This window comes from Sinocyclocheilus anshuiensis, unplaced genomic scaffold (assembly GCF_001515605.1).
Source record: "Sinocyclocheilus anshuiensis isolate Anshui unplaced genomic scaffold, SAMN03320099.WGS_v1.1 scaffold1805, whole genome shotgun sequence".
NCBI lineage: Eukaryota > Metazoa > Chordata > Actinopteri > Cypriniformes > Cyprinidae > Sinocyclocheilus > Sinocyclocheilus anshuiensis.
The window spans coordinates 264,752-277,900 of NW_015540382.1; the positions used below are offsets into that span (position 1 = coordinate 264,752).

Here is a 13,149-nt window from a genome sequence, read left to right on the forward strand (position 1 = left end):
TCATCCATCATCCACCCATCCATCCATCATCCATCCATCCATCCATCCATCATCCATCATCCATCATCCACCCATCCATCATCCATCTCACCTGAGATTTTAGGCCATTTTTCCACAGAGATTGGTAGCTCTATTAGTAAAATATGCTGACTTAAGCAATTTTTGTTGCATTATCTAACAGTGGTGACAGTTCAAAATTGTTAAAAAGCAGTTTTTGAGTATTTCTCTCCAAAGTTTGCATGTCTGTAACTCAAGAAGTATTCCAAATACCTAAATACCCTTTTAGATTTTAATTCTTAACACACTTTTCTTTAGGTATCTTTATTTTGATGGCCCTGTATGGTTCAGTTCCAGAGATATGGGGATCTCAATAAGACACCATGTCCAAATTGTTTAATTTTTCCCCATATTCAGTGGTCAATGTTGGTCAAACCGGTGGTCAAACCAAATGTTGGACACTTTTGTTTTTATACAGCTGATACTTATTGTAATTAAAGAAGAATGTCTGAAGAATAAACAATATTGAAACTACAGATGTATCTTGTTTTCTAAATGGTTAATCTTGTTTTACTTTTCACACTGCTCATACTTTACCTGGAGTTAATGATTAATCCTGGTTATTCATAACCTGACATGTCACACTGTACATTCCTAAACCCTGGGTTACTGTTATTATTTGCATGCTTGCAGTGTCAACAGTCATAACTAGATAAACACACAACCACATTTGGTTTCTGACCATTGAAAATGGGCAGGATTCAACCATTTGGACATGGAGCTGCACTGAGATCCCGATATCTCTGGGATTGAACCATAAAGGGCCTTAAAAATTAAGATTACAAACAAAAAGGATATTAAGATAACTTTAATACCTCTTGAGTTACAAGCATGCTCACTTTTTTTAAAATACACTTTTTTGGCACTCAGAAAGATATGTTTAATGCATTTGTTTTGATGGAGGGAAATAATATACATTCCTAGTTTCAATATTATTTGTTCTTTAAACATTCCTCTTTAAAATAAAAATGATCGTCTCTATGAGAAGTGACCCACATTTGGTTTTTGACCACTGAAAATGTGTACAATTTAACAATTTACTCTTGGAACCACATTGACATCCTAATATCTCTGAAACTGAACCATAAAGGGGCCAAAAAATGGAGATACTAAAAGAAAAGTTTAAGAACTAAAATATAATAGGACACTAAGATATATTTAATACTTCTTGAGTTACAGACATGCAAACTTTGGGAAGAAAATACTGGAAAGCGCTTTTTCCCAAGTGTCATCATTGGCGTATAATTCAACAAAGATTGCTTAAGTCAGATTTATTAATAGAGCTACCATCTCTGTGGAAAAATAGCTCCAAATCTCTCCAAATCTGTGAAAACTGTCATTTTGACCCCCTCTACAAAATAGTGGATTACTGTAAATATACATCCATGACATATAAAAAAAAAATAAAACAACAACAAATAAATACATAGATTAATAAATAAATAAATACATAAATAAATAAACATTTAGCCAGGGGAATTTCTGAAATTTGTTTGATTTGACACGAAATGACCTCCCTCTACAAAGTAATGGATTACTCAGTAAATATACAACCATGACATTTAATAGTTTGCCTTTCATCTTCATTAAAGTATTCCTTTAACCAGGGGGAAAAAAAATAAAAAATTTGAAAATTGAAATTAATTTTTTTTTTTTTATTGCCGGGGACCTCTGGTTGAGTTGATGCAGAATGACCCATCTATCTATCTATCTATCTATCTATCTATCGATCTGAGGATATAATCTCTTTCCTCATGACCACTTTTCTATAATGTCCAATCATTTTGGCCCAACTGTAACAACACTACGGATGTAGGACTGTGTGGATGTGTTTTCTGTGAGCTCACAGACTCACATTTCACACTTAAAACAAACAAACAAACAAGCAGTGTGCAGTGTTCACTAAAGACCTCCCGGGAGGGATGTGTTCGAAAACACATGCTTGTAGACAATGGGCAAGAGTTTTTAATGTGCTGCTGGTTGGAGTTTCCTAAGAGAAATACACTTCTAGAGAACCTGCGGCCTTATACGACCTTTATTACGCCTGAATAGAAACGTTCACCAGTGACTGTGATGCTGATCATTAACAGTCTGAAAGGTGTAGCTGCTTTGAGAATCAGTCACAATATAAACAGCATCTCATCAAAATCAACTGAATCTAAAGACGGTTCATGTAGGTCCATTTAGAAAAACAAAACTTTTTTGTTTTCAGTAGCATAAAGGAACAGTTCAACTTTAAACACAAGTCTGTTATCACTTCCTAACCTCATAAAAATGTTTTAATAATGAAAAGTTTGATTTTTGGTGAACTATTCCTTTAAAAGACTTGGACAGGAACCCCGAGACATTTACCTCACACAGTTCCCTGACAGTCTTGCATCAAAGTGTAAGGATCTGAGACGTTTTATGAGTCTTTTATGTCTTTACAGCACGAAGAAAATAGAAAGCGAGAGAGAGAGAGAGAACTTGGGAGAGAAAGTGAGTGAAGCTAGAGTAGAAGAGGGGGAAGGGAACGGCCACAGCTCACCGTCAGCCTTCAGACTCACTGTGTTCAGGTACGAGTGTGTGTTTGTGAAGAAGGAGTGGCTACAGAGCTGCTAAATGAGAGAGAAACCACTGGGAGAGCACATACACACATGCAGAAGAGATTGAGCAGATTTATGAGACGTGAACCCGTCGACAACAGCGCGACCGCTGGGAAAAAACATTTCAATTCAGCCCTAATTACTCACATACAGCTGTGACATCAACAAGGAGCCTAATTCACAACACATGGCCTCTCTAACACACACACACACACACACACACACACACACATCATCTACAGATACTTCATTATCTGCAGAAGAACCGGCAACATGCTGAAGATACCATTACACGACTCCTTACACAAGCATATTCATTATCTTAGTTTAACTCTAAACTATTTCATTATTACAATTGTTTTTTTTGTTTTATTTTATCTTTAACCACAATGCACACAACTCAGGCATTGCGTAACATTTCTAATAAAGTTGCATTCATCTCAATCCCAAATCAAAAGCATGTAAACTTGTCACTTACTATCGGTGAGCATGCGGTGCATTTGTCAAACGCCAAACTGGCAGGAAGAACGTTGTCAAATCTTGACAGGAATCCTCGAATCTGTAAAGAAACAAATGTTTTTAAGCTACAGTATCAGTATGGAAAAATGTTCCTTAATCTCTAGCGCCACCTGGTGTGTGGCAGTAAAGACAGCAGGCAGTAACCATTATAAAAACCATCTTCTGTTGTATCTTAACCATCATGCTCTGTAGCCCTTTTAATAGCTCAAAAAATACTTAACATTTATTAGTGTAAGATTTCATGGCTTTTCCTGATCTTATGTAAAAAGAGTATTAACGAAAATTTCAGCTTGATTTGTCATACATCGTCTATGAAAAAATTTTACATTACTTGGATTTTTGATCATCAGAGAAAAAAATGCAATGGATTTTAATAAATCATCAATAAAATCTTCTGAAAATAATGTTTATTTTGAAATAAATATTAAATATTTCTGAAAGGAAGAACCTTACATAACTATATCTTTCAAATGACAAACTTACATTAATGTTAATTAAAGTTAAAGTATTGTAAATCACATCCAATTTTAAACCTGTTAAAGAGAATTCATGTGCCTTATTTCACACACACACACACACACACACACGCACACACAGACACACACACACGCGCACACACACACACACACAAACTGTCACACACACACACACACACACACACGCACACACAGACACACACACACACGCACACACACACACACACACACTCACACACACACACACACGCGCACAGACACATGCACAGACACACACACACACACACACACACAAACACGCACACACACGCACACACACACAAATTTAAGCTTAAAAATGTAATTATGCCAACAAATTGTAAGAAATTATGTTTTGCATTGTGCAAATGAAGTCTATTTAGGATCATTAAGATTTTTTTGTTATATTGTGACCATTTTTATGACAATAGCGCATATGCAAAGGCATAGGCATAATTTTCCAGAGGTTTCATTATAAGATTTCTATCTTTTATTGTAAATGTAGAAAAATGAGAAAATATTTCGCACTAGACATTATTTTTTAAGTAATATTTTGTGAAATGTTTTAAAAAATATTATATATATATATATATATATATCACATGACCTGGACATGAACATGATCTTTAAATACACTATTATAAAAACAAAAGGATTCCATAAATCTAGAAGAAATAAACTCATGTTGCACACATACACTTCCCATCAAGAAACAGACACTTTTCTACAAGTAAATGTAAATGATTATTGGTGGTTTTGGTATGAAAGCCACGCCACGCTCATCCAACAGCACATTCCAGAAGAGTGGAGCAAGCCGCCGGCAAATGATAGAGCGCTGTGTTCAATTACAGTCACGTTGCTCTCACTGCATATATGCGTCTCTGGAGTTACTGTCGCCAGCTGATCTTAATTGAAAGCAAATTAAAGAAAGAGCCGTAGGGGAAGATAAGAGGGGTTGAAGCTTCGGCATGAAGATTACCAGGCATTTACAGGCGCTGATGCATTACGCACTACCCATGAGTCCATGCGCTCCAGCGCAAGACACTTTAATGTAAATCCAACAAAATCATCCAATGTGCTTCTGTTCAAATCTATTCAAATCTGATTACTTTTTAAATCAAATTGGTGGGGACTGCAATCGTGAAGTTTGAGCATGAGATTACATCAGAGCATTTACATACAGCAGCACTTCAAACACCTTAAAAAGAATATCAATGCAAAAAAAACAGGCAAGTGTCAATAACTGCAAAGAAAGAAAAACCCACTAGTTCTGAAATGTTAAAACAACAGATGTCGTGTTGAACATGAAGACTTTGTGTTTGTTTGTGGTTAGTAGGTGATGTTGGTGGTTCATGTGATGTTGGTTCCTCTTTTACAACACCTTCAGGAGAACTGACTTCATGCAGCCACTAAAAACGAGCAAACCACCAGCTGATTCAAACTCACTGACACTTCATGAAGTCATTTGTTTCCACATGACACTTGGTGATAATCTCCTGTCACTAATGCAATGAAATCCATACATTTCAAATACTGTTCTAGAGTTTTTTGGGGCCACTGCATTAAGGTTTTGTAGGGGTGTGTTCAGTGATTAAACATCTGGGCCGGTAATTGAAAGGCTGTAGGTTCAGCTTCAGGATCCATGAAGTCTTTGATCGAGACGCTGAACACCAGTCTTCAGTGTCACATGATCTTCAGAAATCATTCTAATATGCTGATTTGCTGCTCAAGAAACACTTCTGATTATTAGCAATGCTGAAAACAGCTGTGCTGCACAATATTTTTGTGGAAACGGTGATACATTTTATTTTCAGGATTCACAGATTAAAAGAAAGTTCAAAAGAACAGCATTTATTTGAAATAGACATTTTTGTAACATTACAGATGTTACTTTTGATCAACTTAATGCATCGCTGCTGAATAAAAGTATTAATTTCTTTAAAAAAATGAGCTCAAACTTTTCAATAGTATACATATATGTGGAGCAAGATTTTTTTTCTCAGTTTTTTTAACAGTTAGTGGAGCGGCACAACATGACAGGAATATAAACCAAATGATCAATAAAATGCATGTTGCTTGTTATGGCTGATGAACAGGGAAGAGATGCTGCTTCATCACACCACAGCTCTGACAGGCACTACTCTCATGCGCACTATGATAATATTACTCACTAGACAATCACAGAGTGCTGGTTTAGAAAAACAGCACAGATAAACCTTCAAACCCTCAGAGCAGATACGCTGCAGTCCCTCACACATCCAGCAGGGTGCAGTGTGAGCTAAAGAGAAACGAATCACCCATCATCACTGTGTGCCATGCTGTCATGTTCAGCCCAATGCAACATTAATGCAAAAAAGGTCAGAACACTAAATCCCTTCAAGAACACTTTAAGAGGTCAGGGATTATAATGACCCAGTCGCATGTGTCCTGTTCGCCAACATCTGGCATTGTGCTGAGATTAGACACAGTCAAGAGAGCTTTTCTGATTAATCGCATTATGTGTAAGGAGTCACATATTTGCAGTTATGGGTTCTTGAGGAGGGGAGCATTATTTCTGAAGGGGCATATGAATGCTGCATACTGGTGGAGCTAATAACCCAGAGAGCAGCTCTTTGACGTCTGTAGCTTCGTCATTAGTCCCCTGTGTGACAGAGTGTGTGTGTGTGTGTGACTGTGTGTGACAGAGTGTGTGTGTGTGTGTGTGTGTGTGTGTGTGTGTGTGTGTGTGTGTGTGTGTGTGGTGCTCTGAGAGTGTGTGTGTCTGTGTGTGTGTGTGCGTGTGTGTGACTGTGTGTATGTGTGTGACAGTGTGTATGTGTGTGTGTGACAGTGTGTGTGTGTGTGTGTGTGTGTGACTGTGTGTGTGTGTGTGTGTGTGTGTGAGGTTCGTTGCATGTGGGGGGCTCTTGCTACAAGGCTGTGCTAAGCTTCAGCACACAGGCAGGGGGTCCTGCTGTGCCACTTTATGAATTATAGTGAGATTGGAAGTTGCAACAAATAGTAATATAAACAACTACATATAATATGTATCATTCATATAAGAGCGCGCAAGCACAGCGGAATATATGCTGGTGTTTTTACATGGTGTCCTTTAAAAGGAATCATACACTGAAAAAAAAAAAAGAGGTAGGATTTACTTTGAAACATTTTTCACTCAAAAACAGACATACATTTCACAAATAAATGCAAAAAAAAAAAAAAAACCCAGCACATTGAGATTTTTAGTAGAAAGACTCAAATGGTCTTTTTGGTAACACTTTCTATGAAGCCCGTATTTATAATGCATTATAAGAGTATTCTTAAGGCATTATAATGAATGAATAATGTATTATAAAAACCTTATAATATGTTGTATCATCTCATGAGTAATCATAACAACAGTTGTAATGCATTATAATATCTACTTATTTGTGGTTATAGCTTTTAAGAGTTTAATGATGATTTATAATACACAATGAACACAATGCATCCACTTAACTCACAATGGATTATATTTCCCATAGTTATGATATATTATAAATCTCATATCTTGCAGTTGTTAACTTGTTACTTTATTTAAAGCAGACAAAGACCACTTATAAATAATAACAACAATAATAATAATAAAAATATTTTTTTTTCTTAAACAGCTGTAAGATCAGAGATCTGTTTAGATGAGTGTAATATGGCACATTTGATTTTAACTATATTTATTGTAATATCAGTAAGATACTCTACAGGTCTTAAATAAATAATGTCAAGATATGAGATATTACCTGGATTTAACATGGTGTTTATTTGCGTGTTATACATAATCATACTCATAAACGTTATAACCACAAATAAGTAAGTTTTATAATGTATTATAATTGTTGTTATGATTATTTATGATATGAAACAACATATTATAAGTTTTTTAAATTATTTTTATAATGCATTCATTATAATGCCTTGCCCTTATAATGTGTTATAAATACGGGCTTCATAGAAAGTGTTACCATATTTTTTGTAAAATGTACTCCAATAATCTTTGTTTTATTTACAACTTTGAAAACCTTTTTTTTTTTCGTACAGTGCATATGAAAAACAGTACAGGTTTTTAAATTAAAACGGTTCTTATTCGGAACCAGTTCCAATACTTGAAACAAAATGATGACATTAAGTTCTGTTCGCGGGTTTTGAACATCTGTGTTCTTTCACTGATTTGGACAGAGAACCGCACTGAGACTGTGTTTCACAGCATCCCAGCAAAACAAATGATTCTGCTGAGCTGTGAGCACGCAGTCTGAACTCAACGTGATGAACTGAAGGTGCCCAGCAAAGCCTGACTCAAAAAAATGACTTGTTTAAATCTGTTTTTTTTTTTAAAGAACTGATATAAAAGACTCATTACAAGCTATTAGGATTAATTAAAAAGGGGGAATTGGAACTGTTATGTTGAATCAGAATCACTTTCACACAAGCCCTAATGTTCATCCCGGCAAAACAATTTATGAGGTCAGGGATCATAATGATCCAGTCGCTGCATGTGTTCTGTTTGCCAGGTTTATGAATACATAATGCATTCAAGTCACACAAGCTTTAAATTTCACACCTCACATCTTCTTGCCCTATCCATCCAGACCGATTATTTCAACTAAATGGCATCACGCTCAAAAATCTCCTTGCTTGTGACATCAAAACCATGAGCTCATTATTATGGCCACCCACATTTACATCAACAACAATTTAGTAACTTGGCCCATATCAGAGGTCATGCAAATGCTAATATCTTAAAGGGATAGATCACCAAAAAATTGAATTCTCTGAACGTTAAGACTTTAGTACTTAAATGGGCTCTGATATGATTGGCTAACCTCTGCGTAGGCGTAATTCACACTGTCGATCACTGGGACGGGCCAAGTCGCTAAATAACACCGCATTAAACATCACATTACATTCATTTATCAGATGCATTCTCTGGGAATTGAACCCATGACCTTGCTAGCGCTATCCTCTACAGTTCGAGCTACAGGAATGTAAACGAATAGCTCAGTCAACACAATCCTTCAGGTTTTTTTCATGGAACACTAAATTAGGTTTTGTTTAAGTTCCTGGCTGTTCTTTTCCAATAAATGAAAGTACAGGGACAGACACTGTCGCGTTTCAAAAAGGACTAAAAATAGTCACTATAAAACACTCGGGTGTGACACATTATATGTGAAGCTTAATGAGATCTGACATGGAGAAAGAGGAGCAGATAAGCTATCAAATGACTTCCATGGATTTTTGCAGCTTTTTTGTCATTTCTGTAGCTTGACCATCCCAGTCCCCATCCACTATCACTGTATGGAAAGGAGCAGCGTGAACCTTCCACTAAACATCTCCTTTTGTCATACAGGTTTGGAGCGGCAGCTGTAAATTCAAAGGGTCAGAGAGATTGTAGAAACAGTCATGTATATCTCTTTATGCTGCAAGGAACCTTGACTGACATTATAAGTTGAACTTGCTGAAAAAAAATAAAATGCTATAAATTATTGGACATGGCCCCTTTAATACTTCTCCTGCCTGTGAAAGGTAGTGTCGCACGTGCATCTTCCTGCCAGCGTCAATCCATTCAGGCAATGAAAAGGAATTTCATTTGGAGTGGCAGGTCAAGAGCAGCTCAAACAGCTGAGCTTAAAAGCATTCTCTTCCCCCTCAACACTTTCTATACACAAGTCCATCTTCTCTCTTTTCCTTTTCATTCTCTCTGACTCTAGAGACTCATAAAGCTGGTGAACGTCCCCAAGTGTGCAACGATAAGCGTCAAAGCCCTACGGTATGAGCCATCAACCGCTTTCATGAAGGATTAGCCCACGGATTTACTCCCGTCTTCCTCATTCAATTTTCCATTTCATTTCAGTTGCTATCTAATAACACAGGAGACAATAGTGAACGACCCCACGTCCCAAAAAGTTTTAGCTTTTTTTTTCTCTCTTTTTATTATCACATAACATTAGGCCTGTCACGATAACAACTTTTTGTTGTGCGATATATTGCCCCAGAAATAATTGCAATAAGCGATATTATTGTCATTTTAAATACCATTTTATGCCACTGAATATATAATCATAAAGTAACAGCATAATAATGCAAGAAGGCCTACACACTTCCAAATGACAACAAACTTTTAATTTTTAAGAATATTTAGATCATGGAAATTAAGTATCAAAATATTAGATACCTTAAAAAACTTGAATAAATAGTAAATAAACATTTTCTAACAAAAAGTGCAAAGTAACAAGTAGAAAAAAAGAAAAATGCATAAAGAACTTGTATGGAGATTTTTCCATCTACAGATTTTTCCCTGACCTTCTTTTCTCTGTACATTAACGGTGCACTTTATTGCTGAAAAACACAATCACTACTTAGCAATCAGATGTCCGTATGCACAAAGGCACAGATCCCTAAACAAGATCATATCTGCAGATGAAACTTTACCATATCTGCAGATGAAACTTTTTTTGTTGAAGCAAAAAAATTTGAACAAGCACCAACTATACCACGTTATGTATGAGAAGCTGCAAAAGACACAGGTGCAAGTGGAATGTACAAAACATGGTGACCTTAATTTTTAAGTAAATATAATGGGCGATATATTGCGTCACCGAAAATTATTGAGGTCATGTACATATATTGCGCGATAAGTCGATATATTGATTATTGCGACAGGCCTACATAACATAGTCTCATACATTTGCTTAAAATGCATCACAACTTTTCAAAAGCTCTGGCCATTTCAGAATCATCAATTGGATCACAGGTCAAATGTCAGGTTTATGAGATTCACCTCCCGGCAATGACTGAAAAAACTAGCCATCTTCTCTATGATTCTATTTAGCTTCTGTTCATATACTGACAAACACATATATAGTTTCAGATTGGAACTCCTGTTTGTGTCATGAACACAAAGGCTGAGGATCCGAACACAGTGTTTATTCAGAGGATAATCCACAATCATGATCCAAACACAGGCAAAAATCTTTTACCAGCAAAACCGTCCAAACAACAAGAAACACAGACAAAGAGTAATCCAAAACAATGGGCAGAATAAGCCAAGACTCAGAAATGCAGTATATAACACATGCAAGACTTCACAATGAATGACTGAATGAACCAGGCTATATATAAGCTGAGCAGACAGGGTTAACCAGACACAGGTGCAAACAATGAGTGCTGATGAGTCGGGCAAAGAGTGACAGAGCTATGGGAAGGAACATAAAGAATACAAAGGAAAACTAGAGATGCGATAAAGCAAAAAATGATGAAAGCTCTCTTTTATATAAATCTGAGATTTTCTCCTAACCGGCCACAGGCACGACAAGATGCAGCACGTTTTGCTGATCGTTTGATTTCAATTGCTTTGTCTTTGCACAGTGAAATCTCATTGGTCCAAAATCAATATTCACATAACTTTATATTAGATATCTAATACATTACAATTGGCTGTCATGTTTTGCATCATATTGGTTGTGTTTTTAAAGCGGACAAACTTGCCGACCATGTAAATAGTTAGAGAGGAAAAACTGGGCAACAGACTTTCAAGTCGCTCCGAACACAATAAACTCAAGCAGAAACATGTGCCTTGTTGCTAGAAGACCCATGACAAATGATAACTAAATGATTTGAAAACATGTTTGATATCCTCCAACTGGATTGTATCTTAGTCTGAAGCTAACTGCACTTTCAGCATCTAACATCAATTTGTCCAGACTGTAAATCAGGGCAAAAATCAGGGAAAAAGTCATGTACTGTATTCCAGCCTTTACTGGTCATTGGCATGTCAATCGACTACAGTGTTTAATCCAGTGAACTAATCGTAATTAATTGCATAATTCAAAGACATTAACATTACTGTGGCAGACAAGTAAATGACTGAAGCGACAAAAACCTTCTTTAGAAGTCAGCATGAATTTCAATGCCAGTTCATCTCATGCTGAGCATGATTACATCCCCACAAAGAACAAAACACAACAATCTGCAATGCTCATCTGTTCAGCAGGGTATTTACATAATAATAAAGTACATTCTTAAAATGACAAATAAATGTATATTAGACACTGGACAGGAGCTCATAACTGACCTGATGGGGGACGAGACCCAGCGAGGTCGGGGGTTCATTCATCCGGTCATCACTGCTGCTAGCCACAGCATAACCTCTGACAGAAAAACACATCACACATCAAGAGAAGAACACTACAACAGATTCAAATTAGACTTCAGTCAGTCCATTAAAGAGCAGTGTTATGCTTAGTTACAGTGTGTGTGTGTGTGTGTGTGTGTCTGTGTGTGTTAGCTGCTGCTGGATTTAGTCACAAATCCTGAGGCCATAACTGTGATTCAAATGGCAGCCAGTCAAAGAGGAAAGTACTGAGTATTATGCTATGTTTGGTGAATTACTAATACTTCCTGTGTGTTAAAGGCAAGAAGCACTTCAATACATCAAATGCTTAGTTACAGTGTGTGTATGTGCGATTGGCACCTCTAGAAAAAGCTTGGGAAGAAGCAACACCCCTCGCAGAGCGAGCATGAATGCCCAGAGGCCAAGATAACCCACGAGCCTCATAAGCCTCAGATAGAGCATTTCTCACCAAATGCAACATCCTGTGTTTAGTGGCAGCACCGCCATTGCTACAGCCACCAGAACAAACAAACAACCAATCAGATTTACGCCAATGGCTCTAACAGTCAACGTAAGCCTTGGGAGCGAAATGATGCTGAAGTAATCTTGGGTAGACCTTCATTAAACTAGAAGTAAAATCCATACTGGAAGACAGGAGCGTCATGCACTGTTTTTATTCTGAGGGGGCACGAGTGAAGGCCGGGGGCCGGTTTGTCATGACACACAGCAGCCATATATGAGCAATAGTGATATTGCGTTTTTACAACAGTTCGACGGAACATGTGTAATTAAACAAGAAACAACGGAGTGCCTAATAAAACCCTCTTTTGTGCGGAACTACTTCCTTCCGCCACGGATTCAAAGCTCCAGACGTGCATCCAAAATGAGAGAGAGAGAGACCGTGAAGCTAGACGTTTCTTCTTATATTAACTAACGTACTCTACGATTAGCTCAGTGAATAATAAAAAAAAAAAAACATAGACCCGGCTAGAACAAGCGGAGTGATACAAAATTGTGAAAGGGCGTTCCTGTAGCTATACCAGTACAATATCTCACGGTTCTCAACCAATCAGATTTGAGAACCAGAACGAACTGTTGTATAAATATATATATATACTGTATATATACACCACCGGTCAAAAGTTTGGGATCAGTAAGACTTGTACTGTTTTTTAAATAAGTCTCTTATGCTCATCAAGGCTGCATTTATTTGATCAAAAATACAGAAAAAAACAGTAATCTTCCAAAATGTTATTACAATATAAAATAATGGTTTCTATTTTAATACACTTTAAAATGTAATTTATTTCTGTGATGCAAAGCTGAATTTCCATCATCATTACTCCAGTATAAAGTGTCACATGATCTTCAG

General features: G+C 36.8%; 1 protein-coding gene across 2 annotated transcripts in view; it reads right to left on the minus strand.

The window, feature by feature from the left end:
- Positions 1 to 13,149, minus strand: part of atg7 (ATG7 autophagy related 7 homolog (S. cerevisiae)) — a 78,756-nt gene that overhangs the window by 32,844 nt on the left and 32,763 nt on the right. For both annotated transcript variants that reach the window (XM_016484603.1, XM_016484602.1), the window contains exons 17-18: positions 11,739 to 11,814; positions 3,121 to 3,201 (exon numbers count right to left, since the gene is read on the minus strand). In XM_016484603.1, the coding sequence (XP_016340089.1) occupies positions 3,121 to 3,201; positions 11,739 to 11,814 (157 nt within the window). The remainder of the gene's footprint in view (positions 1 to 3,120; positions 3,202 to 11,738; positions 11,815 to 13,149) is intronic.